Source organism: Microtus oregoni, unplaced genomic scaffold, assembly GCF_018167655.1.
Source record: "Microtus oregoni isolate MIOR12 unplaced genomic scaffold, Mior012 000032F_ref0000030, whole genome shotgun sequence".
NCBI classification, from domain to species: Eukaryota; Metazoa; Chordata; class Mammalia; order Rodentia; family Cricetidae; genus Microtus; species Microtus oregoni.
Window position 1 is genome coordinate 22,279,732 of NW_024543091.1, and position 27,803 is coordinate 22,307,534.

Below are 27,803 nucleotides of genomic sequence, written 5' to 3' on the forward strand. Positions count from 1 at the left end.
TTTAATGTATGTACATAAGAAAGCTTTCCTACAATTGAGACTTTTAAAATAGGTTAACAAAAAAGCATGTGGAAATGTAAACTCAGGTCCTCTGTAAGAGAAGCAAGTGCTCTTAATCGCTGAACCATCTCTTCAGCACTTTAGAACTTATATTTCAAATGAAATTGTTCAAATAACCCATCACAGTGACTCACATCACATAAATCTTAAGTGATCTACAGAAAACCCTAGAAAATCTAAAGTTTTAACTACCAGTACTGAGATATCTCCTTAGAATAAGATGTCCTAAGAAAGGGAGTAAAATTACAAGTCTTGTACAGCTTACAATATTAGTAAGTAACCATAGACCATGTGACATTTCAGTGTAAGTTTAACTAAAACACAGACTTGTGAATAAAATACAGTGAATGGGTCAAAAAGAAAACAATTCTTTTTCAAAAAATAAAAGTTCTCCCTTTTAGATTGTTAACTGGAGTTTTGCAAAGTAGTTCAGAGTCCCCAAGTGGATTAATGAGCTTATTCACTACTGCATGTTATTAGCTAAGCCCTGGCCATTAATTTGGTCCCATATAGTTCAGTTAGCTTGGCATGGGAATATACAGATGCATGTCATTGTTCATAAAGGAAGCACACACATATGACCAGTGGAGACCTGGTACCATATGGGAAATTCCTCTCCCTTAATGTGCACACAATTACTTCTGTAAAAAGGGGTCTAGAGAAAAACTTACAGCCATGCCATCCTATTTCTGTCAATACTTTTTTTATAAGATATGCTTAAAATAAATACTGAAAAATGAGGCTGGAGAGAGATGGCTCATCAGTTAACTGCACTTCCTGCTTTTGCAGAGGACAGGAGTTCAATTCCCAGGACTCCAATGGGTGGCTCACAAATCGACAGCAGATGGAATTGTGATGGTTAGTGTCAACTTTCAACTTAACAGAATCTAGAATCATCTGAAAGATGGGACTCTAGTTATGTCTGTGGGTAGTTATCTCAGTTAACTAAGGATGCTGGACTGCAGAAGAGAAAGCAAGCTGAGAACCACACGCATACATTCATTGTTCTTGTCTTCTGACTATGGAGCACTGTCTCAAGCTCCTGATGCTTTAACTTCCTTGACATGACAATGTGAGCTAAAATAACCCCATTATCCCCTTAAGTAGCTTTTGTCAAAGTATCCTAATAGCAGGAGAAGAAACAAAAATATTATCTCTTAGGAGTACATGATATTGTGTTCTATTATTGATGATGTCCACTTTGATCACTAAATTTTAATGTGGTGTCTACCAGGCTTTTCCACTATACAGTTCAATTCATACTTCCTTTGTAGGGAGGTATAGTGAACTATGTTTAGATCTTGCTTCTTATGAGACTTTGAATTATCAATGTTGTTTGTGTAGATTTATAATTTCCTATTTATTCAACAGGTTAATTATTTGTTACTAACATTTAATGCTTGAATTGACTCAAATTTGACAGTGGTATCCCCTTCACAAATGGGTTTTGTGCATGTCTTATATGTCTTTATCATTCTTGGGGTAATTTCTTACTCCCTATTACAGGACACCTTAGAGTTTATCTTGGACTTTTCTTTGCCTTAAATCTGTAACTAATCATTTCTCCAAAGAGTCCTGATGGCTTTTGATATCTAAAAGACAATGTCTATGCATATTATACTACACTGTTATTAAAGTGTGGCTGTTCTCAGGTTCTCTCATATACACAGCTACAGAATATATGTATATGCACACAGATACTTGCACTTTGCCTATAGTTATTTGTATCTTTGTCTCTCATTGAAAAATCAATAGTGTATTTCTAAATTCAGGGTTTGTTTTGCTTCTCTCTAAGTTTGTATGTGTAAATTTACCGGCCATGAGAATCTTTATCTTCTGAACACATTTACTTACTTGAACATTCTTCCTACCTTTATGTATTATTTTCTCCCTCTTCACTGCTCTGCTCCCATGTAGATGACTTCCTCACCCTAACCTGACAAACCTGTACATACTGGATTTCATGCTTACCATGCCAGCATCTCCTTCATCCAAGTCAAAGTCTACCATCCCATGCTATACCCAACCCCCATTTTGTTGACCCTATACAGGCTCCTGAAATTCATACCACCATCACCACCATACTCTTCTTATCCTGGTTAAATTGATACCCTAAGATGACTGCCCCAGGAAGGATGTTCTTTTCTCTTTGTTCTGAGTCCCATGTCAAGCTCTTTGCTCATGGCTGGGACTCAGGTGCCTATGCTAGGCAACTCGACTATTCTCACCCTACTTAAGATTAGACACTGTATTAGGGGCACTGTTCTCCTGCTTCCTTTGTTTCCAGCATGAACCCAGCTCCATCTCACCTAATATTACAAGGACAGAGCAGAAAATGGATAGTTTTCATGTATGAATTCAAAATAGGATTAACGTAAAGTATCAATTCACTCTCGATGTAAAAACAGTTACAGGACATCTATTATGCAATGCCCTCTACTCTTAGCATGTGATATCTCAGTATGTTGGAGGTTCATGGGCTTGGAAAAATGTCCTGCTCTGTAAGTGCAAAGACAGAGTTAGGAACCTAACCTTAACCTTGTTAAAAATAAAATTCCTACAAAATCCCTTTAAGAAGTATGCTCTTGGGGCTGGAGAGATGGCTCAGTGGTTAAAGGCACTTACTGCTTTTGCAGAGGACTTGAATTTGATTCCCAGCATCTAGGTGAGGCAGCAAACAACTGTCTATAATTTCAATTCCAGGGGATCCACTGCCCTCTTCTGGCCTCTCCAGGCACTGCACTTATGTATACAACCTCCCTCACATACATGCACAATCAGTAATTAAAGAAAGAAATCTTAATAAAGCATATTTTAAGAGAGATGGCTTAGCAGATAAAAGTGATTACCACACAAGCTCAAAAACCTGATTCCATCTCTGGAACCCATGATAGAAAAAGAGAATTGACTCTTGAAAGTTGTTTTTTGTACTCTATACATGTGTGTGCATGCATACACTTGAGTGCACACATACACAGCTACTACCACTATTAATAATAATAAATAAAATAAAGATAATAAAAGTATGTGCTGTAATCTAGCAGACTGTCCAAACTCTTATTGTAAGTGGTCAATTATGAAAATAAAATTATTTTAGATTTTGTTACAAACTACAAATAGAAACAATAACATAACATTTATAGCAGTCATACAAAATAAGCTGTAAACTACAGTAGACTACTTACTTTATCTACACAATCATCAAAAAAAGCCAGGCTTGCATCTTTATCGCTGACAAAAGAACATTCCTCAATGAAGCGAATAAACATTTGTGTTTTGGTCATCATGTTATAGAATTTTTGATGTGATCGGTCCCGGCTTCTTAAGAAGGCTATTCAATATAAATAGATAATGTGAGAATAGAGCCAGAAAAAATTTTCTGCTATCAGAAACTTGATCAACAATGTCATCTATATGCTTTCTCTGCCCATTCCCTCCTTCTCTCTCTCTCCTTCCATCCTTCCCTCCCTCTCTCTGTCTCTGTATATATACAGTTTAACTAAATTTGTTTACTCTATTGCTTTCTAATTGCTCATCTGTTTTAGTATAAGCTCTATGAAAGAAGTGACCATGTCTCCTTTTTTCATGGCTGTATCTCTTTTGCTTCTAATATAAACCAAATGCTCAAAACTTCATGGCACTGAGTACATACTTACTAGATGAATTTCTCTTTAAAATATTAAATACTACAAGAGAAAGTAAACATATAGCAAGAAATCCGACTTCCTTATTTTCCCCTTTGCAGTACAGACAGAAAATGATAGTTATAAAGTAGACTGAAATAAAACAAATGAGACTGCTCAGGACTGGAGGTAATCAGATCCTCAGCACTGCCTGGTAGCCCCCCAAACTGAAACCGTCAGTACCTCAACATGAAAGTGACACAATGAAGGGGGAGGAAATACTCTCAGGAGGTTCTGTAGCTTTCAGACAGTTCCCTCTGTATCTTTTTACTAGGATTCCAGGTAATGAGCCAGACAAAGAATTTGCCCTATAGAAATGGATCACCAGAGCTGGTCCTCACCCACTCCAAAGAGTGGATGTGTGCTTTGTTAAATATGAACTACTTATTCAGAAAACAAGTGATTTGTCACAGGTTTAAGCTTGACAACATGAAAGTTATAAAATTGTATCACCACTCACCTTGAAGAGCAAAAAGAGAGGCTGCATCTGTCGCTGTCTCAGATGGAGCTTGTGTTATTGGCCTTAAGTATGATCTATAACCTTTTAAAATAGAGGCCATGAAAAACAAGAATGCCTCCTGGATTTCCAAATCTATCATATGCAGCCTTTTCCCAGAATTAAAATCGTAATCATTCATTGCTAAGTCCATTAGTCCATCATCTCTTGGCCTCTGCTGCACTGTGAAGAAATACATAGTTTGAATTTTGAAGTCTATGAAAAATAAGGCTCACACTGATTTTAATGCAAATTTATTTTTTCAAAAGTGCTCATATAACCATAACTCTTTATTTATACCACTTCATAGTATGCAAGCCTCAAGAAAACCTTCTCTATCACTTTTAGGTTCTCTTGAGCATATTTTTTAATCTAAATTACACATAAAATTATCCCTTTAAATCTATTATCAGAAAAAGTTTGTGCTCTAACTACATATGTATGTGTGTGTATGTATGCATATGCACACAAGTAAAGAAAGTTCTTAACAACCACAACACTGGATACATATAACACACAGTCCTTTCCACCTCTTTCTTCATAAAATATAAGTGCCAACAGTATTAAAAAAAGAAAGAAGACGGATTTAAAAAAACAAAAAGCTTCTTCCTAGACAACTCAATGGTAAAGCCAGTTGGTGGTAAGGAGTAAGTTTATGCCTGAGAAGCCTGTTTGAATCTCTTCTCTTCTGACTACAGTCAAGTGAGAAGCTTAGTAGGCATCAGAGCTTCTCTCAAGAACAGGAGAAACCGAGAGAAAACACTGAGGAGAAATAGTGGAGGAGGGCATTACCAGGTCTGAGGCAGTCATGCCAATGATGCATGGCCTGATTTTACATGAGGATTCCTGGACAAAAGTAAAATTAGGGACCATTAGACAATGTAAGAACCATTTTTTTGAAGAAAAAAAAGATTTATTTACTTTACTCTGTATTTTTGCCTGCACAGATATATGTGCGCTGGGTCTGTTGGATCTCCCAGAACTGGGATTACAGATGGCATGAACCTTCACATGGGTGTTGGGAATCAAATTGGGCCCTCTGCAAGAGCAGTATTATGAAGATAATAGAACTGAAGAATCATTTTAGAAAAGAGGAGACAGAATAGACTTGAAACTACCTGCCTCTGATTTCAAACTGGATCCTCTTGCTATAAAAAAAATTATTTACAAAACAGGCAAAACTTGGGCTGAAGAAGGCTTGGTCGGTGAGTGTTTATTGTAGACACATGAGGACCCGTTTTTGGATCCCTACTCACATAAAAGGCAGCATAGTGGCATGCATCTGTAACCTCAGTGCTGGAGGAAAAGGGAAAGACATCTGGAGACCTCAGGGTTTCAATGGCTAGCCAGGTTAGTCAAAATGGCAAATGCCATGTTCACGAGAGAACTTATCTCAAAAAGTAAGGTGGAGAATGATAGAGGAAGACCTCCACATGTACACACCATGCAACTGCATTTATATACACACCAAAGCAACAACAAAACAGAATAAAAAATGGTAAAACTTGACCGTGGTCTGGAGATTAGGGTGCTCGATGGTACCTTCCTGAGTTCCATAGCTGTGCTGTAGTGATGTGGAAGAATGCATTGGTAAGAAATGCATCCCATTTAATGTGATGACGCTCCTACTCTCAATGGTTAAGACAAAAGTTCCTAACTGGTTCAAAATTTAGAGACTTTTTAAGATATAAAGAATCATCTAAACGATCAGTATCATTTAAGCACCTATAGCTTTAAGCTTTAGGAGTAGTTCACAGGACTGGGGAAGAGGCTCAGGGGGTGAAAGCCCTTGGAATATAAACGTGACAACCCGAGTTTGGATTTCTAGAACACACATAAAAAGCCAGATGTAGTACCGGCATCAGTGATCCCAGTGCTCCTACCACAGGAGGCAAAAATAGGAGAATGTGGAGTATACAGGGTAGTGGCCAACAAGAATAGAGAACCTGACTCAAACAGAGCAGAAAACAAGGACTAATTCCTAAGAGTTGCCCTTTAACCTCCACATCCATGGCCAGAGCATGTGTGCAACTGCATATACATACACACCATCTACATGCACTATACATAAACACAAAATACATGAGACCCATATATGTTGCCACATCACCACTGGCCATATTTCACAAAATAAGTATTAAACCACAGACACTGAATAAACCATTGTTACAAGACTGAGAGAATTCAAGAAATAAATCTTAATTATTATCAGTAATTCTGGATCATTGTCAAGATATGTTCTTACATAAGTTTTCCCCTTAAAACATTTCACATCCTAAAATTATTTTTCATTTTGGTTAATTTCTTTGTTTTTGCAAACAGCAGATTGTTTCAAGACAGACTTTAGGTGAAGAGGTCAAGATTTTCTAATGCACTTTAAATCATTTACCTTAGATTTCTAGAGCTTTCTGCTTTATATAAGAAGAAAATATACCAGTGGCAATCCTTATTTATTCATGTTATTTCAATAATGGCAAAATTCAAGAAAATAACCACTTTAATGCCCTTTTGAATTTTATTATTCTAAAATGGCCTTATAAAAACCTAAAAGTTGTAAAATGCTTACTTATAAATCACTCATTTGGCTTCTAACAAATTTTGTTTTAGTGTTTATTTGCTTTAAAGACTGTAAACACTTTCCTTCCTTCCTTCCTTCCTTCCTTTCAGAGGGTCTTACTATGTAGCTCTGGTTGTAACTCACGGTGTAGACCTGGCTGGTCTGGAACTGCCTGCCTCTGCCTGCAAGGATTAAAGGTATGTGCCACCAGTCCTGGCTATCAACATTTTCTGCTGTGGGACAACGGTCTGTACCCTGTCAATTGTTTTTTAAATAAATGCAGATTGGCCAGTAGCTAGGCAGGAAGTATAGGTGAGGTGACCAGGTAGGAAGTAGAGGTGAGGCAACGAGAATTCTGGGAAGAGGGAAGTGTCAGTCTGCAATTGTCACTCAGCTAAAAAGGAAGCCAGACACAGAGCAAGCAAGGTGTGGCTGCCTTGCTGAAAAAGGTACCAAGCCACATGGCTAACACAGACAAGAATTATGGGTTAATATAAGTTGTAAGAGTTAATAAGAAGCCTGGCCTACTAAGGCCAATCAATTTATAATTGATGTAGACCTCTGTGTGATTTCTTTGGGACTTAACGACTGTGGGAACTGGGCAGGACAGAAATCTCAGTCAACAATTTTCCTTAACTTTTTAGACTCAGGGCCTTTCTGTGTAGTCCTGACAGGCTTGGAACTTGTATATAAAGGCTAGCCTTGACCTTGCAGTAATCTTGTTGCATTTGTGTCCAGAGTGTTGCTAGGTTACAGGCTTCTGTTAACATGTCAGACTAAAATAGCTTTTTTTTTTTTTTTTTTTTTTAAAAGATAGTGTCTTATCCAGTAGCTTGGCTGACCTGGAACTTATTATGTAGCTCAGGCTGGCCTTGAATTTTTGATAGACTATCCTGCCTCAGTTTCCCAAGTGCTGTGATTACACGTGTGAATAATATCCAGCTACAACTTTCTTTAAAATAAAAATGAGTATCAGCTAGAGTATTACTTACTTTAACAGTATAGTCATAAGAACTGGAATTTATTCAAAGCAGATGGGCCCTGAACAAGGATGACATGCAAACATTCCCTATATTTCCTCAGCTAAAAGAGAAAAGTCATTCAGGCAGTCGGTCATTTTCTCAGATTAAGTTACATCCCTTAATTAGATTATCCACTTACATTTTGCCAATTGCTGGTGCAAATTATTCAGTGTATTCATCAGGTTTTTACATGGCTTCTTTGGAAGAATCTTCCAGGCCACACTCTTTTTGTCACCAGTTCTGAGATTAAATGACAACACCAATACATTTGTTACATGGACCTTAGGAGGGGTGTATTCCTGCCATACTTATACATGATGGGAAAACAGCCAATGAACAACAACAAAACTGGAACACATTCAGAATACTCAGGCTAATGGAGAAATCTGACAGAGGCAGACTGGGATAGTGACTATATAAAATTAATTTACATGAAGGTGGCATCCTCTAATTGATATACTTCAGAATTTACAGTTATGTCGGTACAGCATCTATTGCATTTTGTGGGGATTGTACTCATCACAGAAGCATTCTAAGGTGATCCAGACTCTTTTATGTCTGAGGGCTTAGACACCCAAACAGCAGGAAAATCTAACTGTAACAGTTTTTAATAGAAGAAAACATATTACCGAGAACTCCAATGAACCTACAATACAGACCTTATTAAAATATGATGTTATATGCTCAGTTTCTTAGTTTCCAAAAGTATAAATAAAAATTATTTTGAGTTTTGTTTTCAGAAGAGAAATATTCTAAAACATTAAAATCCTTGGACAAAATATTACAAACCATTTTATAACTTTAAAAGAGATTATCTGCTATAAACTAATGTCTCTGTAGGAGGAGTCTACAGTCTCCTGTATTATAACCATTACAATACAGGTCGTCTCTTACTATGGGCTGGGGGTATAAGGAATCACAAAGCTTTTGAACTTAACTATAGTTTTGTTTAGTCTACATCTGATTTTTCAATCTTTTTTCATTTAAAAAATAATAAATTTTGAAAATTTGAAAATTGAAAAATAAAGATAAAAAGAGAAGAAAAGCAAACCCATCAAATTCTATGCACCAAAGAACAATTCAGTAAAGTAGGTTGTAGAACTTCCCAAGCTAGTGTTTAATGTTTTTAAATATCCCCTAAACTTCTCATAGAACAAATAAAATTTTGAAAATTAAGCAAAAAGAATAGACAAGAAAGCTTAAAACTTATAAAAAATTAATGACTTTGGAATTTATCCTCTTTTCCACAAATGAGAATAAAAATAAAGGCAGAGCGGGGTAAAATTGCAGATGTTCTTTTTACATTTATTATGTAATTAGTTTTTGCATTTGTAACGTGACTAAGAGCATGATATGGGAACTCAGAGAAAGGAGTACATTTATTTGTTTGCCTTTTTGTTACCAATCTCTAAAAGAAGGCAGTCAAGTATGGTTAGAAAAATATCTAATTGCCACTTAATCCTAATTCCCTCTTTTGCCATGGATATTGTTTCTGTGAAATGTGGTCAGGTAGGGAGGCTTTACCTAGTTTTTCTCTGAGTTTTTAATCTCTGAAAACCTTCTGCATTTTTACTTACGGTGTCTCCCTTTAACTAGAGTACTATTACACAAGCAGTTACTTCATTATTAGTGGCAGAACTCTTAGTGTCACAGTGAGATCAAGTTTAAAAACCAAGTGTTCACAGAGTAAGCAATATGTCTCTCTAACTGCTTACAAACCTAAACTTGTGCTTCCTTATCTGTCAGAGGAATTATGAAATTCCTCATAAAGTTCAGACTAAAATGGGGTCACTTAGCCTATACATGCAACTTTCTGCAAAATTACATTATAAATATTACCCCTCCTTCAGACATTTCTTGATATTCAGAACTTAATCTGTATTGTATGTACCTGGAATAGTAAAAGGAAACTAAAAATCCTATACTTGGGATTTGCTTTTCTTTCAAATTTCAGGTTGACATTTCAGAACCCTGGATGAAGGAAAGCAGGGAGCTTTAGTTCACTTGTAGGGTCTTCCCAAGGTTTGGAAGGGAGGTCTACTGAAGAGGGAACCAAGTGCTAACAACTCATGTCATTTTGACTCTTTAATTAATTAATTAATGATCAAAGTAGAAATAAAATACCAAACAAGAGTATTGTTGTTGTTGAGACAGGATCTCACTAAGTAGCCCTGGCTGTCCTGGAACTCACTCTATAAACCAGGCTGGCTTTAAACTCACAGAGATCTGCCTGCCTTTGTAGCCTGAGTGCAGGGATTAAAGGTATGTGCAAAAAAAGATTACAAGATTAAAACAAATTACAAGAGGGAAAATCTGCATACCCTAATAAACACAGCATACACTTTTGGTACTTAGTTCACATTTACAAATTACCATCTTGCCTAACATCCCTCAAGTGAAAAAGCAAAGGACTAGTATGTTTCAAAAAATGAAACAGTCCTGCTAAAGAACAGTGTTGCTCATAAAAACGCTGCTTTATTAATCACATATTAAAAAGGCCTCCATGTATAAAATATGTACCCTATTTTATTGGTTTATATTTTTATGAATAAAAGCTTTTTGTTGTACATATACTTCCAAACAATTTTTTTTTTGTTTTTTGAGACAAGGTCACTGCATGTAACAGCCTTTGCTGTCCTGAAACTCACTCTGTAGACCAGGCTGGCCTTGAACTTAAAACGATCCACCTGCCTCTGCAGGGACTGGGATTAAAGGCCTGCGCCACCACCACCTGGCCAAAATATATTTTTTTCAACTTTTCTAATGGTTTAAGCAGCTGAGGTTCTGATACATGGAAAGTTGGAGAGTCAGTCTAAACTTCTGGAGTTAAACTGAAAGCCTTTATGGTATAATTCTATTATTAAAATACGAGGGGCTGGAGAGATGGCTCAGAGGTTAAGAGCACTGACTGCTTTTCTAGAGCTCCTGAGTTCAATTCCTGGCAACCACATGGTGGCTCACAACCATCTGTAATGAGATCTGATGCCCTCTTCTGATGTGCAGAAAAACATGCTGAATATAACCAATAAATAAATCTTAAAAAAAAATACGATACGAGTGTACCATAGTGAGCACAGGCTTAGTCTGCATGAGCTCTGAGTTCATTCCCTGGTCCCATAAGAAAACAGAGGAAACACTATTTCATATCTCCCTATCAAGGGCAAAACTAAACTAGCTTTTGTGATTTACCAATGGACTAAATAATGGCTACTTTAACCAGACCCTGTGGTGGATGCCATCTTGTTGTATACATTTCTTTCTTCCTTTCTGGCTGATAGAAAACTAATCTGAAAACGTAGATACAAAGAAATTATAAAACATTTTTAAAGCTACATTCCTAGAATGTAAAGAGGCAAAATTATGTATACATTTATAGATTATTTTAAATTTTCAATATGCTAATTTTGCTATCCTACACTAGTATTCTGAAAGTGTTAAACTAGAAATAATATTGAAGTATTAATATAGGAATGGGGTTTTAATTCAGTTGTGATTCTCTCATACTCATCTGGTATGAGTTATTGTGGTACCTGGCCATTTTTATTAGCTTCTCAATCATCATCTGAAAAGATTTATTTATGTTTTATATGTATGTGTGTAATGTTCTGTGCAGTGGCCACAGTGGCCACAAGAGGGCATCAGATCCTCTGGAATGGGAGCTACAGATAGTTAGCAGCTATGTGGGTGCGGGGAACTGAAACCATGTTCTCTGCAGAGCAGCAAGTGCTCTTAACCACTGAGCCATCTCTCCATCCCCCAACTTCTTCTATTTATGTTTTGATTCCCATTATGCCAAGTTTGTGTGTGCTAAGTTTTTAAGTAAGCATAATATTATGTTTCTTAAATATTGAAAGCCTGAGGATTAAAAGTCTGTTTCCTTTTCAATAAAAGCACCTGTAACTTTCTAAATATACTCTACTGAAATATAGAAAGAGCTGACAAGGAGATAGTGGTACTCCAAATACAAAAAACAATACATCTCAAAAGAACATTACTCAGCAATTATAAACTACAAAGTCACATATAGATATGATGAAATTATAAAGTTTTAGGTATAAAATTTAAAGTGTACTTACTGAGAAATGGTGTTGGTATCTAGGTCAACACAACTGACATCTGGTGGAGGGTCATAAAGATCAAAGTATCTTGAATCAATCCCTACTATGAATGGACATGGCGCACTGAGGACATCTGCTAAAGCCAGTGGGCAGAGAGGAACATATGGGCATGGCCAGTGGAAAGGGAAAATCATCTTGAATAAACAAAGGATGAAAGAATATTAAGCATTTTGACATTGAAGCAGAACTTATCAACACATACACAGCATTATTTTTTGATTATTATCTAAAGTTTAATGTTTGATAATGTATTAAATGATTATAATTAAAATTAAGTCAGGAAACCAAAACTGCTTCAACAGTATATAAATCCATTCCTTTCTGAAATGTAGTTAAGCCCTAAAATGACTCTAAAGTACATGAATAAATTAAGTTTAAACTGAACTGCATGCCTGTAGGAAATGGAGACTTACAGACACTAATGCTTCTGTCACACTAGTAAGCACAGAAGGCCGTAGGGAATGGATGAGAATTTTATGTTCTGTTACAGCAAACACCAGTAGTGTCACAGCGTTTTCAGGGCCAAGATTCTGAAGTAGTGTTGAAAACTTTCCACCACTGTCAATCCAAGCAAAAATACACAATTAAAAAACAAAAACAAAAAACAAAACGAAATATAACAACAACAAAAAACTATTTAAACTCCGAATTAACTAGAATAGTGGGGCTGTGCATATTTAACTTTAAATGCAATTACTGTCCTGACAGGAAAAATACAGCATCACAAACAGTATGAAAGAACGTAATTGGATGAGTTTTCAAAGTCATGCACTTTTTGGTACTGCATTCAATATGGAAAATGGGAAGTCTTCTGCCTGTACTGCTTATTTTCTTTTTGTTATTGTTGATGTTGTTGGGACAGGATCTGGCTATGTAGCCCAGGCTGGTCTCTAATTATAGATCTTCCTGTCTTGGCCTCCTAAGTGCTAGGACTACAGGTATTTGCTAACACACCTGCATATCTGCATCATCTTATGCAGAAAGATCTGCCACATACATAATGTCCCCTCAAAAGAATTCAATTAAGTTAAAAGAATGCTTGGTTAGAAGCCAACCCTTTAAGGGAAGGATTTTCTGCCTGTTTCTTTTGAATAAGGGTCTCATTATATAGCCTTGGCTGTCCTAGAGCTCACTACACAGACCAGGCTGGCCTTGCACTCAAAAAACCTGTCTACCCCACCCTCCCAAGTCCTGTGATTTTTTTTTTAAAGGTGTGCATCACCATGCCTGACGTTAATGGAAGGTTTTTTATTATGGTACTTCTTTTACCGTGACTGTCAGAAACCATGCCTTTTCAGGACTGTTTTCTCTGAGTAAATACAAATACTAAAGTTTGGATTTAGGAGCAGGAACTCCTCACTATTATAATGTAACAACAGTAGGCAACCAAGAGCTATAAAATGGTAAGCTACATCAACAAAGCAAATTAATAAAACAGTAAACTTAGATTTTTTGTATAGGAAGAAAATGCTGGACTAACTAAGTAACATGGTAACCAATGAATATATTGCCTGTATAATGCTAAAGAACTGGTTTTACTGGGTTAATTTTTTTATGATGAAGCAATACTAATAAGGTTTTTAATAAAAAATTAAAACATGACTGCAAAAAACTTGTATATGTTCAAAGCAAAGTTATTCACAGTAGCCAAAATATAGGCGCTTCCTAATAGACAGATAAATAAAATACAGTATATTTATACAATGAAATATTAGCTGGAATAAAAGGAATAAAGTAGCAATATATACTATAAGATGAATGAACCTCAAAACATGTTCGATGAAGGAAGTCAGAAATAAAGACTAAATATAGTATTATTTTATTTATATAAAATACACAAGAGATAAATCTATAGAACAGAAAAGCAGAGTAAGAGGTGCCTATGCTGTATGTGCACATGAGGTGTGCCTATGCATATGTGTGTGCATTAGTGTGTGTACACGTGTGTGTGCTTGTGTTTGCATTCCCAAGTGCATGTGTTTGAGCACATTCGTGCAGAGACAGACAGATTATTAGGTTAACAGCAAAGAATATAGGGCTGGTTTTATAGGATAAGTAATATGCTCTAAATTTTATTAAAATAATAGCTGCAGGATTCTGTGAATAAAATCAGTGACTTACAAACTTTACTTGGGTAAATTTTGTAATGTGGAAATTATATCTCACCAATGCTGTTACCTCAATGAAGTCTTTTGGCAATTTAGAATCATTTGTAATCGGTATGTCCATTTTATTTTCAATTCAGATAAGAGCTTGGAAAACACTCGTCACTCTGGGCTAAGGGCTAGTGATGAAATCATCTGTAATTCTTACAAAATTAGTGTGAAAGATGGCAGCTGGTCTCCCCAAGGTATGTGCAATATAATAGTTTAATTATATCATAACTATTTCTGACAGAAAAATCACACACCTAATTAAATTTCAAGAAATAATACTGTAGGGAAAGCATATTTTACAACTCCTCTGAACTTTTGGAATGATGAAATATGTACTGTTTAATAAGCATTTTTAATTTTGAATTAAATTTAAAATTGTATTTGGTTGGGTGGTGGCGGCACATGACTTTAATTCCAGTCCTTGGGAAGCAGGGCAAACCCATCTCTGAGTCTGAGGTCAGCCCAGTCTACAGAGTGAGTGAGTTCTAAAGCAGCAGGGTTACACAGAAAAACCCTATCTCAAAAAAATGCATTTGAATGTACGTTAGAGGACAATTAAAAAATGAATTACCTTAATAATTTAGATACATTCCTAATTACATAACAATTAAATACTGACAATAATGATACACATGACTACCAATCACTACTGTAAAAGTTTTTCTTTCTTTTGCAAACTGTAATCCCAGTATTAAGTAAAAGAATCAGCTAAGAAACAGTTACATGAAAAGTACTTCCAGCAATATTTGAAATTTTAGTTAGGAAGACAACATGCATATAGATTACTTTAGTTCACATTAGATTGAGAGAAATAATTAGGGCTAGAGAGACGGCTGAGTGGTTAGAGTGCCTATTGCTCTTCCAGGTTCCCAGTGTCCACGCTGGGAAGCTCACAATTACCTGTAGCTCACTTCCAAGAAAGCCAACACCCTCTTCTGGACTCTGCTAGCACATGCATGGATGTGGGAATATGATTTAGAGAACACATAGATTTAGAGAAACAAACAGAAATAAAGCTTTACTTGCCTTAGTGGAAGAGGTGAAGAAACAGGCTGACTGAGAATCAAATTATCATGTGGTGATAACTGGAAGATTTAAAACAAAGCATGTAAAACATAAAGATGAACTCTGAGTGCATGCTCTGGCAGTAGATATGGACTAATGGTGTTACCCATGGAGTTTCCCAGATCACCAGCATAAGAACAGTTAGTATCATTTGGACACTAAATTATATCCTGACCACTGGCCCCTTCCAACAACTTCTTACTCTGAATCCTATTTCTTATGTCTTCAACTTTCCCCCAATTTCTATTCTAACAAATTTATGTTAACAGGTGAAATTATTTGAACAATACTATACATTTAGGGTCAGTAACAAACCCATGGGCTACCTGCTTTGTAAGCAGTCTAATGGGATATAGTCATGTGATTTTTTTCTTTTATACCCTCTAGCTAAGTTTGTGCTGTATCAGCAGAGCTGAGCCCCTGCAACAGAGAACAGATAACATGCAAAGATTAAATGTTTAGATAAGACCCTTAATAGGAAACATTTGCCAGCTTCTGCTACAAAACAAATTCCACATGTATTTAGGTGGAGTGTGCTATATGGCACTCTGGCACGAAATATCATGAAGTAATGACAGGATGCATAGACAGATTGTCAATGTCATCAAGTATGTTCTAGAAATTTTTCTGTATCAATATAATAATGTAATTAACTTCATCTGCATTTTCAAATTTATGCACATTTCTACAAATTAGTAAATATCTATTTGCAAAATGATTTATAATACTACTAATACCACCTCAGGACTGCGGTAACCAGTATATACATGGTGACAACACATGAAAGTATTTCCTTTGTATGAATCATTTCATAGATTATGGTTAAATAAATAGGCAACTTAAGCTATCGAAAACGCAAACAAGATATAAATAAAAGAGGAGAGATGCACTCAACTGTGAAAACATTTATAGTGACTTAAATTTCCCTGCTGTGGAGTCCTCACCCTTTCTGAGGACTGGATGGGTGGGGAGGGCAGGGGGGAGAGAAGGTGGGGAGGTGGGAGGAGAGAAGCGAGGTGGAAATAAGATGGGTATGTAAAACAAATAAATAAATAAAATTATAAAAATTAAAAAATAAATTTCCCTGTTGCATTAAAGGTACTGCATTTCTGTCCTCTTGCAATACATACAACTTTTCCTGATAACTACTCTAATGAATTTCACCAACTGTATGATCATCAAGGGCACAAACTTTCCAATATTTAGAAAAAATTTGGTGGGTCATTCCTTGCATATTTTCCTTTTTTCTTGAGACGAACTCCCTACCTAGACAAGGCTGGCCTGGAAGTAACTATGTTGCCCAGAACAAAATCAAATTCTCAGCCCTCCTGCCTCTCCCTTCCAAGTGTTGGGATTATATGGAGTGTACCAAAAGCCCCCTTCTGTGGACAGTTAATAAAGCATCAGGGCCTGAACTCCAACATGCAAGAACATCTGGTTTTCCCCAGGGCTCATTCTACTTTCTGCATGTAGTTGTTAGTCTTGTTACATGTCAGAGCCCTCATATGGCCTCATATGAAAAGCACCTTACCTGAACTAAAATCCGTGGCCTCTGAGGAGACGGAAAAGGAACTTTATGCATAAAATGAGAAATATGCCTTAAAAACAAAAACAGAAACTCAAATTGATTCCAAAATGAATATTATTTGCTGCAGACATTAACATGCCATCATAAGTTCAAGCTCATTAAGGCCCTGTGCACTTAAACTCCAATGCCCCTGGTACTGGGAAAACAAATTAACAACAAAAAGTTGTTTGTGTCACTAAAGTTGTCTCTGCTTAAACCCAATAACCTTATACTTTTGGTTGTGAGCCTAGCCTTTAGCCATCTCTCCAGACCTTGTAACTTTATGTTAATAGCTGATCCTATTCAACAATGTTTGTATTTTTAGTTGTCTCAAAACCATGTTTTCTTCTCCCTAAGCAGGTAACAATCGACACTACTAAAGAAGCTAATTATTATACTTGTAATATACTTTTAATAAATAGTTCATATTTTGTGACATAATTATTCAAGATGCTAAAAAATGATTGAGTTTAAGTGCTTATAAACGATGAATAAGATGAAGTGATGCAGACCTGTAGTCCCAGCTACTTGGAACGCTGAGGATCACTTGAAATCAGAAATTCAAGGCAGCTGGGCAATAAACACAGACTTCCCCATTTCAATAAGTGTTCCATTTAGTAATGGATAAAAATCTAGATCAGCTGAGATGGTTTTGTTTTGCATTTTGTTTGTGGTGAAACTGATTAAACCCAAAACCGTGCAGACACCAGCAAGTATTCTCTCATTGAATTATATCACTTAGGTTTTGGGGATAGGATTTGCTATACAGGCCAGGCTGGCCTTGAACTTGTAATCCCCCTGTCTTTGCCTCTTGCTCACCAGGATTAAAGACATGCACCAATCAATAAGTTTGGTTTTGAACACTATAGAAATAAAAAGGACAAAACAAAATCTTTACTCCCTTTAGGAATATGCTGTCTTCTTGTATTGTTTTTCTTCTAAATGTTATTTCAAAATTATGTTATTCTTTTTTTTTTTAGCAATGCAATCATTACGATCAGGTAGAGAACTCAGATGTGTTTTAACTATGTATTGTGCAAAGACAATGCCAAACATAACAGAAAATGTAAAATGGTGTGAAGCTACTAGTCCCTACCTTTACTTAAAATCGAAAAGAAAAAAAAGATTAGGGGAATGAGTACCAAAATACACACGTCTGCTTGATTACCTGAAGCAGTCAGAAAAGCATGACCTATATAAATCATGGAAACCGAAAGGTGTCCAGAACCATTCGGGGGGGGGGGCACTCACAAGGTCCAAACTCTTCGAAGAGAATAGTGAGACTCCATTTGCCTCTCTCACACAGTTGGCAGTGGCTGTGATAGTGCACATCATTGTGAATGGAACTGCTGGCACTCTACTGAGAATCAGGCAGGGGTAAACTATGCAGTATTTTACCACTTTACTATTAGAGACTAACAGAAAAAGAATTATCAGTTTCACTTAAGAATGTCTCTGACTGGGGCTGGAGAGAGAGAGTACTTGGTATTCTTGTAGAAAACCTGGTTCAGTTCCCAACACCTACATGGTGATTTGTAACCAACTGTAATTCTAGTTCCAGGGGACATGGTACCCTATTCTGATCTCCATGGGCTCCAAGTACACATGTGGACAGAGTCATGCATGTAGGCAAAGCACTCACACACATAAAACAAAAATAATAAATCTTGAAAAAGGATGTCTGACTTAATGTATCTGAAATAGTAAATATTTGATTCCGGGGCACACATTTAGACTATTCAGTGATGAAGGGGTAAATACTCATAAAGCATTACTATACAAAAGCATGTGGTCATCTTGATTTTGCAATGAGTGAGTTGGCTATTTTTTTCCCCAAAGAATGCCATTTTGCTTGGAAGATGTTTGGCAAGTTAAGCTTATCCAGTGTTGGGTAGTCAAAAGATATTTTCCACATAAAAATGATCAAAGTGCTATTAATGCAAGGAAAAAACTAGAAATAATTGCTGTCAATAATTAAATCCAAACTTTCAAATGAAAAGCAAGAATTTGTCATCATGAACCTGAAAGATATCTAATATTCAAAACTTTTCTGAGAAGTGGGAATGTAGCTAGGAGAAAGAATACATGTCATTGGTTTGCTCTGAGTTCAATCTCTAGGACTCACAAGAAGGAAGGAAGAGAACAGACTCCTGAAAGTCCTCTGAACTCCACATGTGCACCATGACAAGGACATGCCAATATGCATGCACACACACACACACATATATATTAAAAAATTTAAAAAGTAAACTCTTTCTGATTCTATAGTGACATTAATAATTGTGATTTTCTTATATTGAGGGAGACACCTGACTGCGTTTCAAATATGTGTTTATCTCAGTGAACCACTGTTGTCCAAATGACCAATGCAAATGCTACAAGATCATGCATGAGTCAGTGTTCAGTCAAGACTCAAAGAGACCTTCAGATTTTAACAGAACACAGAAGGAAACTCTATTGCTTAGGTTTAATTTCATTAATTTGGAAGAAACTGTCACTTGCCAAGCTTTGATACAGTGCCAAAAAATAATATCCACAATCCTAAAATAACTATTTAAGTGCCCCTTCATTTTCTATTTTCATATCTGTATGATGTCAGATTTTCTTCACATACCTCAACTAAGACAATACTGCATCAGACTGAAAACAGAACCATGAAAGAGAACTTAATCAATTGAAAGGGTTCAATCAGCCAAGGCATTAGAGGCTTAAAAAACGTAAACACTCTTCTCATTAACATTTTGTTTTTAAAAAGTTACTTTTCAAGTAGATGTAACTAGTTTATTAATTTTAAATAAATTATTATGAATTAGTTTTAATTTCTGTTGCAGTAAGATGTCTGCACTGAAAGACACAACACACAAAGAAAGGCTCACTGAGTCCTCATAAAATTTTAAATGAATTCTAACATCAAAATACTTGAGAAATGCTAGCTTTTTAAAACTAAAATTAAGAGTAGAACAGAGCATAGGATAATTAGAGCAATATTATATTTATGAACTATCATAAAAATGGTAACTGTATTACTTTCCAACTGTCAATAGAATCAGAAAATTCTGTCAAAGGACTGAAGAGCTGGGCGGTGGTGGCGCACGCCTTTAATCCCAGCACTCGGGAGGCAGAGGCAGAGGCAGAGGCAGGCGGATCTCTGTGAGTTCGAGGCCAGCCTGGTCTACAAGAGCTAGTTCCAGGACAGGAACCAAAAGCTACGGAGAAACCCTATTTTGAAAAATCAAAAAAAAAAAAGGACTGAAGAGATAGATGGCTTGAAGTAACAGAGATCAAAGTATGATTAAGCTCCAAAGACAAAAGTCAAATCTACAGTGATGTATTTATACCTCCTCTGCATTGTCTTACTGAATGAAACATCATAAAATTTTAGTGCTCTTAGTAAATCACTAAAATTACAAAATGAAAAACAGAATGTCTATCATTTTTTTCTTTTAAATTCATGATATCTAAACACAGGACTATTTTAAAGGCTCATAATACCTCAAATTATACATAAAAATTACAAATACAGTTTAAGAGTTTTAATATTTCCAGGCTGGGGAAGCAACTCAATGACAAAGCACTTATATGGCATGGATAAGGCTCTGAATTTGATCTCTGGCACCTCAAAAAAACCTAGTTCCAGTATTTCATTAAGTTGGCAGCTATAAACTTCATTAAGAATAATGTGTGTGTGTGTATATATATATATATTTTCCAAATACTCACTTCAAAATAAATAAAACTATTTTCTGGTAGAAATAAAATTACTTAAAAAAACAAGACTATAAAAATATTATAATGAAGTCTTACATAAATAACCAAACTTTTTCAAATAACTCTCAATAAAAACAATTTCCATATAAAATTTGCACAATTACTAGTACGAATATACTACAGAAAGAGCTGAAAAATTTTACTTGAACAGGGTCTCTCTACATAACCATGGCTGTCCTGGAACTCACTATGCTGATCAGGCTGGCCTCAAACTCACAGAAATATGTATCATGCCCACCTCGAAGTGTCAAATTTTAAATCATAAGACATCTAACTTACTTTTCAATTGGAAGGGCATGAGGTCCAGAGATGGAATAACGATAGAGAAAAGTCAGAAACTTTCTGAATGCATCAAAAAAAGGCCAGTGAGAAAGAAGGCAAATGCATTTGTTAGTGTGAATTGTTCTAGAACCATCAGACTTTCCATCTGCCAGAGACGTTAAACCCAAAAGAAGTCTCTGTTTCTCTGTAAGATTCTCCTCAGAGTATGGTTCATAAAACTGAATAGCAGCACCATAGACCTGTAAAACAGGAAATATATTTAATAAATATACTTAGTATTACTTACTCAAAGCACATCATCACTTGAACATTTAGTGGATGCTTTCTATGAGTAGGTAAAGTGCCAGGGACTAGGAACACAATGCTAAAATCAATCTTGTTCTTCTTTTAAAAAAGAAAAATTTACAGGCTAAAGGGTCTCCTAGGCTGCAGGGTCTCCTGGGCTGATCTCAAACTTGCAATCTTCTGCTTCGGTCTCTTGAGGCACTGGGTTTATGGGCATGAGCCACCACACCTTCTGACTGCTTTCTCAGTACATCTACTAACTACACAGTAATATTTTCAAGCATACTTACTATTGAAAATAGGTATTTTGAGTTAACTATATTTTTAAAATAAAGACTGAAAGCAACTGTTCCTTGGCATGGTAACTCAAGCCTAGAATTCCTGCACTCAGGATGCAGAGGATCTAAGCAAGTTCAAGAGCAGCCTGGTCTACACAGAAAGATGCTGTCTCAAACCAAGAACAATGACAACAGCCACAAAACAAAACAAAAAACAAATCAAATGTTTTTATAAGAAATCCTTGAATATTAGTAAGAAAGTGAGACAAATTTGAACTGTGAATAATTCACTGGATTTTCCTATCCACAAACTGAAAGTGCTGGTCTAGATGATTTCCAGGCTCTCTTCCAACTACAACTCTGTAATTCCAGGGCTGGAATATAGTTCAGCAATAGAGCACTCACTTATCAAGGGCAAGGTTTGAGCCCCAGTAACAAAAACAGAACAAAAACAAAAAAAGTCATGTCATATTTCATGATGTCTTTGACATTACTTAGGAGCTTTTCTATCACAGAATATGAACCAATGAGGGATCAACATGTGGGGATGAGAAAAGTTTTCACTAATATTTAAAAACAAAACCAAAAACAAGCACTTGGAAGGATGGGAAAACTCTGCTTTCCTGTCTCTGGATATCGCAAATACGACCAAGTAGAAGAAATATGTATTACTGGCTTGATTTAGTCAGTTTTTAACTATTGTTCCTTGAAGATATGAAGCTTATGGCTTTAACAGGTACAAGAAATTAGCAAATACCACTAGTTAAATACACAGTACCTTTTCAGCTGAGGCTCCAGTCAACACAAATGTAGAGAACACAGGAAGAGGGTATTTGCTGTTTGGTGGCCAGCATTCAATAGTTGCACCCATTGGTAAACAAAACAGGGGAACAGATTCTGGTAGTGAAAATGACTCATAATCTTCTTGAGGATATCTGCAAATTAGACCTATGACAGCAATGGGAACTATTAGATCACTGTCTCCTGAATGTAGGTGTTTTCTAAGTTGAATGATAATAAAATACTTTATTTCACACATTTAGAAGGTCAAAAATTGCATATATGTTTATATTCAGTTAATTCTGAATGTGTGAGTAGGATTTATACAGATGCTAATCTTCAAGGATTACTAACTATTAGATTGTTTAACAGTTATCAAACTTCATCTACAAAAGCTAGGTTAGAAGTAAGAAAAAGAGAACCCTCTAAAAATACACATACCCCTAAAAATTCACCTCATGCCATACTACAGTAAAGCATAGATTTAAAACTTTCAATATGGTTGTTTGCCTATATCTACTTTATCACTCTTATTAACTATTCTTCTAGGCCTTTTAATATATTATACATAATATATGTTTGTATATAAATATTCATTTATATAATATGTAATGTATATAAATAAAATCTCCTGTAAGTACTTAATTGTAAATTCTTACACAAATGAAAAATAATTCACAAAAGAGTAGCACAGATTTGGAATACCATTAGAATGGTGTTACCACAAACTCAGCTTCTGAATAATTCTAAATTATCCCCACTTATATGTTGATAGGAGTTTCAAATAACCCAGGGTTTCATGATAATTTACTCATGAAAATGGAATAGGTATCTTCCACAGAACATACACTAGAAACAGATATTTATACTGAATTGTGGTGTTAGAAATAGAAAGCAGGTTTCATGACAATTAAGTCCTTGAAGTTAGGTAGAAACCATGACTGGTAATGCCATAAAAACAAAAAGACAAACTGGGAATCTGAACAGCTGACTCTACTACCAATGTCTCTGATTCTCAACAAACATCTTTTCTTTTCATCTGTAAGGCGAGATGAACTAGATAAACTAAGGTTCTCCCTCTAATCACATGCCAACCAGCCAGTGGGGTCCCCTGAGGGCCATAGCTGACTGTGCTCTAGTCTCTCAGGTCATGATGCAACAGTGCAGTTATAAAGTGAGAATAGAAATATTGATGAATTGTAGGCCCTGGAAAGTCAAAGGGAGAAAAGAGTCAAGGACTCTTAATTTTAAAAGGTTAAATCTGTTATAAGTAAGATCAATACATTTGACATTTTGACTATACTTCATAAAATTGCAAATAAGTTTGAATACTATTCATAATCATGAAATATAACCATTAAATTTGACTAAACTAATATAAATATTAAGGAAGTATACTTTTCATACTTTGCACAGGTTTAAAAATTAAAGAGAATTGGCATGTGCTGAAGCTGTTTCTTACACTTTGTTGTTGTTGTTTTTGCTCTTTATTTTTTGAGACAGGGTTTCTCTGTGTAGCCCTGGCTGTCCTGGAATTGTCTTTTTTTTTTTTTTTTTTTTTTTTTCGAGACAGGGTTTCTCCGTAGTTTTTGGTTCCTGTCCTGGAACTAGCTCTGTAGACCAGGCTGGCCTCGAACTCACAGAGATCCACCTGCCTCTGCCTCCCGAGTGCTGGGATTAAAGTCATGTGCCACCACAGCTTGACTTGTTACTTAAATTTAAGGCTTAAATACATAATCTCACTTTCCTTTCAAAGTGATCTTTCATGCAGTGTCCAAAACACTTCAAGATAAACTGAGACTCAAGAGAAGGGCTGGAACTCAACTGCCGATACTAACACATCCTAACATGGCACACAGGCTGGTTTGGTCTTTAACCCTGTAGACCCCACAAACTGTTTCTACATAAATTATTCCCCCCAAAATTATTCTTACCTGCTTTGTAGGATATAGTGTTAGTCTTTGCCACTGATTTTTTATAGCATAAGTACACTGCAGATCCCCACTGAAGAGAGAGGAAAAAAATAGCATTCAACTTTAAAAGGCAGTAACCTGATGAAAATGGAACTTCTTTGAGCTGTCCAATATGTATTAGCTACCACATATGAACAGATTTCACCTGTCAGCTATTTTCAATCTGTTACTTTGTTAGCATTTTATTAGAATCATTGCCCACTTTTTTTTCATAATCTCTGACAATTCCCCTTTTCACTGTGGTGGGGAAAATTGGCCCTATAAAATAAAACTAAGTCACAAAAATTTATACTTTATTCTATGTCCCAAACTTAGGCAGAAATATCAACAACCATTCTTTGGTCATTGATTGAAAAGTACCATAGCCACACTGATGAATATCTTGCATATCACCATAGAACCTTCATCCGGCGATGGATGGAGATAGAGACAGAGACCCACATTGGAGCACTGGACTGAGCTCCCAAGGTCCAAATGAAGAGCAGAAGGAGGGAGAACATGAGCAAGGAAGTCAGGACCGTGAGTTCACCCACTTAGAAGGTGGAACTGATCTAATGGGAGCTTATCAGGGCCAGCTGGACTGGGACTGATGGAGCATGTGATCAAACCAGACTCTCTGAATGTGGCTGACAATGAGGGCTGACTGAGAAGCCAAGGACAATGGCACTGGGTTTTGATTCTATTGCATGGACTGGCTTTGTGGGAGCCTAGTCTGTTTGGATGCTCACCTTCCTAGACCTGGATGGAGCGGGGAGGACATTGGACTTCCCACAAGGCAGGGAACCCTGACTGCTCTTAGGACTGGAGAAGGAGCGGGAGGGGGGAAGGGGAGAGAAATGGGAGGAGGTGGAAATTTTTAATAAATAAATTAATAAGACATAAAAAAGAAAAGTATGAAAATAATCATGTAATATTTCTTTTTATGATCTTTTTTAAAAAGAAAAATTCAGGCAATTTAACAACTAGACAATTCTTAAAAGCTCCTCTATAAATATTAAATAATAAAAAAGAATTAAGTAGTAATTAATAACATCTGACACTTATACATTATTTGCTATTACTGCAGGCATTATCCTAAGTTCTTTCTAATACTAATTAATTTATTCTTCAAAAATGTGTATGTAGGAAAATCACTTTATCTGTATGCTATGAAGGAGGAAATTGAGGCACAAATAGTGAGGGAATTTGTCCACTCTACACATCTGAGATTCAAACGCAAGCAGGTTATCTAGAGTCTATGCTGACCATGCTGTTAACAATGCCTCTTTATTCTTGGCAGAGGAGAATACATGCTTTGTGGTAACAGAGAGACTGCTGTCTCAGCAGGGAAAAAAGAAACACATTCTGGGTTTAGTTTTAATGGAAAAAGTTTAGCTAAGACACCTTGATTAGTTAATGAGACTTAGAAACAGTTATGATGACAATGTCAGTTACTTTCAATTCAAAACAAATACATATATACATCCACAAAATAAAACTTGCAAATGGGAAAATACCAAGTACCTGTAAGCTTGTTAAAATACCACACCAAATCTGAAATGATGTATGTTACATCCCATATTCATGAAAGAATTCAAAAACTTTCTTTGCTCCCACCACTACTATTACTACAGTCTTTAAAAACTACCTGTGAGGCAAATGTGAGAGCTTGTGCTTGTAATCTCAGCACTTGGGAGAGTGAGTGAGGCAAGAGGATCACCATGAGCTGGAGGCTCATCTGGATACCTAGTGAGGCCAGGCCAGGCTGAGGTACAGAACAATACCTTGCATCTCACCCCTCAACCACCCCCCTCCACTCCCAAAATTCTATTTGCTACCACGATTTTCTTCTTCTACTATAAGCCCTTCAACAGTTATATAATATTGCTAAATCATAACAATCTTCAAGGAAATTTTCTACATATGATTAGTTAGAGTAAAAATGTTCATTTTATTAGGGGTGACATACCTACAGATGAATTCTTTTAAGATAAAGTTATATATTTGCAGTAATCACTTTTCAAGTAGTTTCTTAAAGAAATTGCTCAGTATGACTTTGCATTAACCTTCAAAGGGATTCACTGATACTGTCATTAAACAGCCTAACATCTGTACGGTGCTTGCTTGTATGTGCTAGGAAATTAAAATTGATAAATTGCCTAGGGAGACAGAATCAGGCAGATCTCTGTGATTTTGAGGCCAACCTTATCTAAAGAGTGAGTTACAGGACAGCCCGGTCTGTTACACAGAGAAACCTTGTCTCGACAAAAATCAAATAAATAAATAAATAAATTGAAAATTGGTGTTTTAAAAAAAAGCCAGGCGGTGGTGGCACACACCTTAAATCCCAGCATTTGGAAGGCAGAGGCAGGTGAATCTCTGTGAGTTCAAGGCCAACCTGGTCTACAGAGTGAGTTCCAGGACAGCCAGGGCTGTTTCACAGAGAAACCTTGTCTTGAAAATCAAACAAACAAACAAATGAACAAACGAATAAACAGGTAGATAGAAAGCAGACAAACAAATAAAAGATTTGAAGAATGGCCTGGAAAGAAAAAAAAAGCCAGGCAGTGATGGTGTCTGCCTTTAATCCCAGCACTTGGGAGGCAGAGGCAGAAGGCAGGTGGATCTCTGTGGGTTAGAGGTCAGCCTGGTCTACAGAGCTAGTTTCAGGGCAGCCAGGACTGTTTCACTGAGAAACCCTGTCTTGAAAAACTAAAAGGGGGAAAAAGAGAGAAGAAAATTGGTTATTAAAAGTTCAATTCTTAAAAAAGTTATAAATTGACAGGAACATAAATCAGTTAAAATTTTTTGGATACAGTTCTTGAGAGTAAACACATGTTCTGACCCTGAAATTATAAGCCACACAACAGGGCATGAGCAGTGTAGCACAATGCTTAGCTCTTGGTTCTGCAGTTTTATAACCTGAGTCTTGCTTCATCAACTTACTGAAGGTGTTTAGATGAGAAAAGAACCACATTTTTAATTATCAAATAGCCTTCCTTATAAAATGGGGTTAAATACTTACTAAGGTCATTGGCAGGAGTGAAGAAATACTTAGAATACCACATAGAACATAAGCAGTGAATACAACTTACTTTACATAAATTTAGTTATGTCAACAGCTTGCTTCTAACATTAAAATCAGAATTTCAATGTCTTATGCTAGAAGACAGAACAAATTATACCAAATCCATCCAATGCAGTACTCTTCATTAAAAAGTGCTGTTTTCACTAGACTTCCCTTATCCACACATTCACAGTTCAGTTGTCTGTGGCCAATTTGGTCACATCTTCCTTCCCCCCACCCCAGCTCCTGTGGATCTCCTTTAACTTCCAAATTCATGCCCTCTTGTTTATCTTTTTTCTTTCTTTCTTTCTTTCTTTCTTTCTTTCTTTCTTTCAAAAATAACTCTAATTAGTGCTCCCTGTATTGCATGGGTGTGGGGGCATCCTCTAGAGCATGGGCAACCTACCAGTGACCACACCTTCACAAAACACTTAATCTCGGAGCTGGAGGAATGGTTCAACAATTAAGAGCATTGGCTACTCTTCTAAAGGACTCAAATTCAATTCCCAACAACCATACGGCCGCTCAAAACTATTTGTAATTCCAGTTCTAGGGGATTCGATGGTACACCTTCTGGCCTCCCTGGACACCAGGCACACAGACGTACACACAGTTAAAACACCCATAAATAAATAAAACACCCAAAACCAGAAAAGTTATTTTCATT

At 36.3% G+C, this 27,803-nt stretch overlaps 1 protein-coding gene across 4 annotated transcripts in view; it reads right to left on the minus strand.

Moving 5' to 3' along the window:
- Dennd4a (DENN domain containing 4A) overlaps positions 1-27,803 on the minus strand; it is a 103,000-nt gene that overhangs the window by 38,726 nt on the left and 36,471 nt on the right. For all 4 annotated transcript variants that reach the window (XM_041679537.1, XM_041679536.1, XM_041679539.1 and 1 more), the window contains 10 exons: positions 24,052-24,121; positions 22,116-22,285; positions 20,772-21,013; positions 16,689-16,755; positions 15,119-15,177; positions 12,350-12,494; positions 11,895-12,070; positions 7,958-8,058; positions 4,204-4,422; positions 3,246-3,391 (listed from right to left, as the gene is read on the minus strand). In XM_041679537.1, coding sequence (XP_041535471.1) covers positions 3,246-3,391; positions 4,204-4,422; positions 7,958-8,058; positions 11,895-12,070; positions 12,350-12,494; positions 15,119-15,177; positions 16,689-16,755; positions 20,772-21,013; positions 22,116-22,285; positions 24,052-24,121 — 1,395 coding nt within the window. The remainder of the gene's footprint in view (positions 1-3,245; positions 3,392-4,203; positions 4,423-7,957; positions 8,059-11,894; positions 12,071-12,349; positions 12,495-15,118; positions 15,178-16,688; positions 16,756-20,771; positions 21,014-22,115; positions 22,286-24,051; positions 24,122-27,803) is intronic.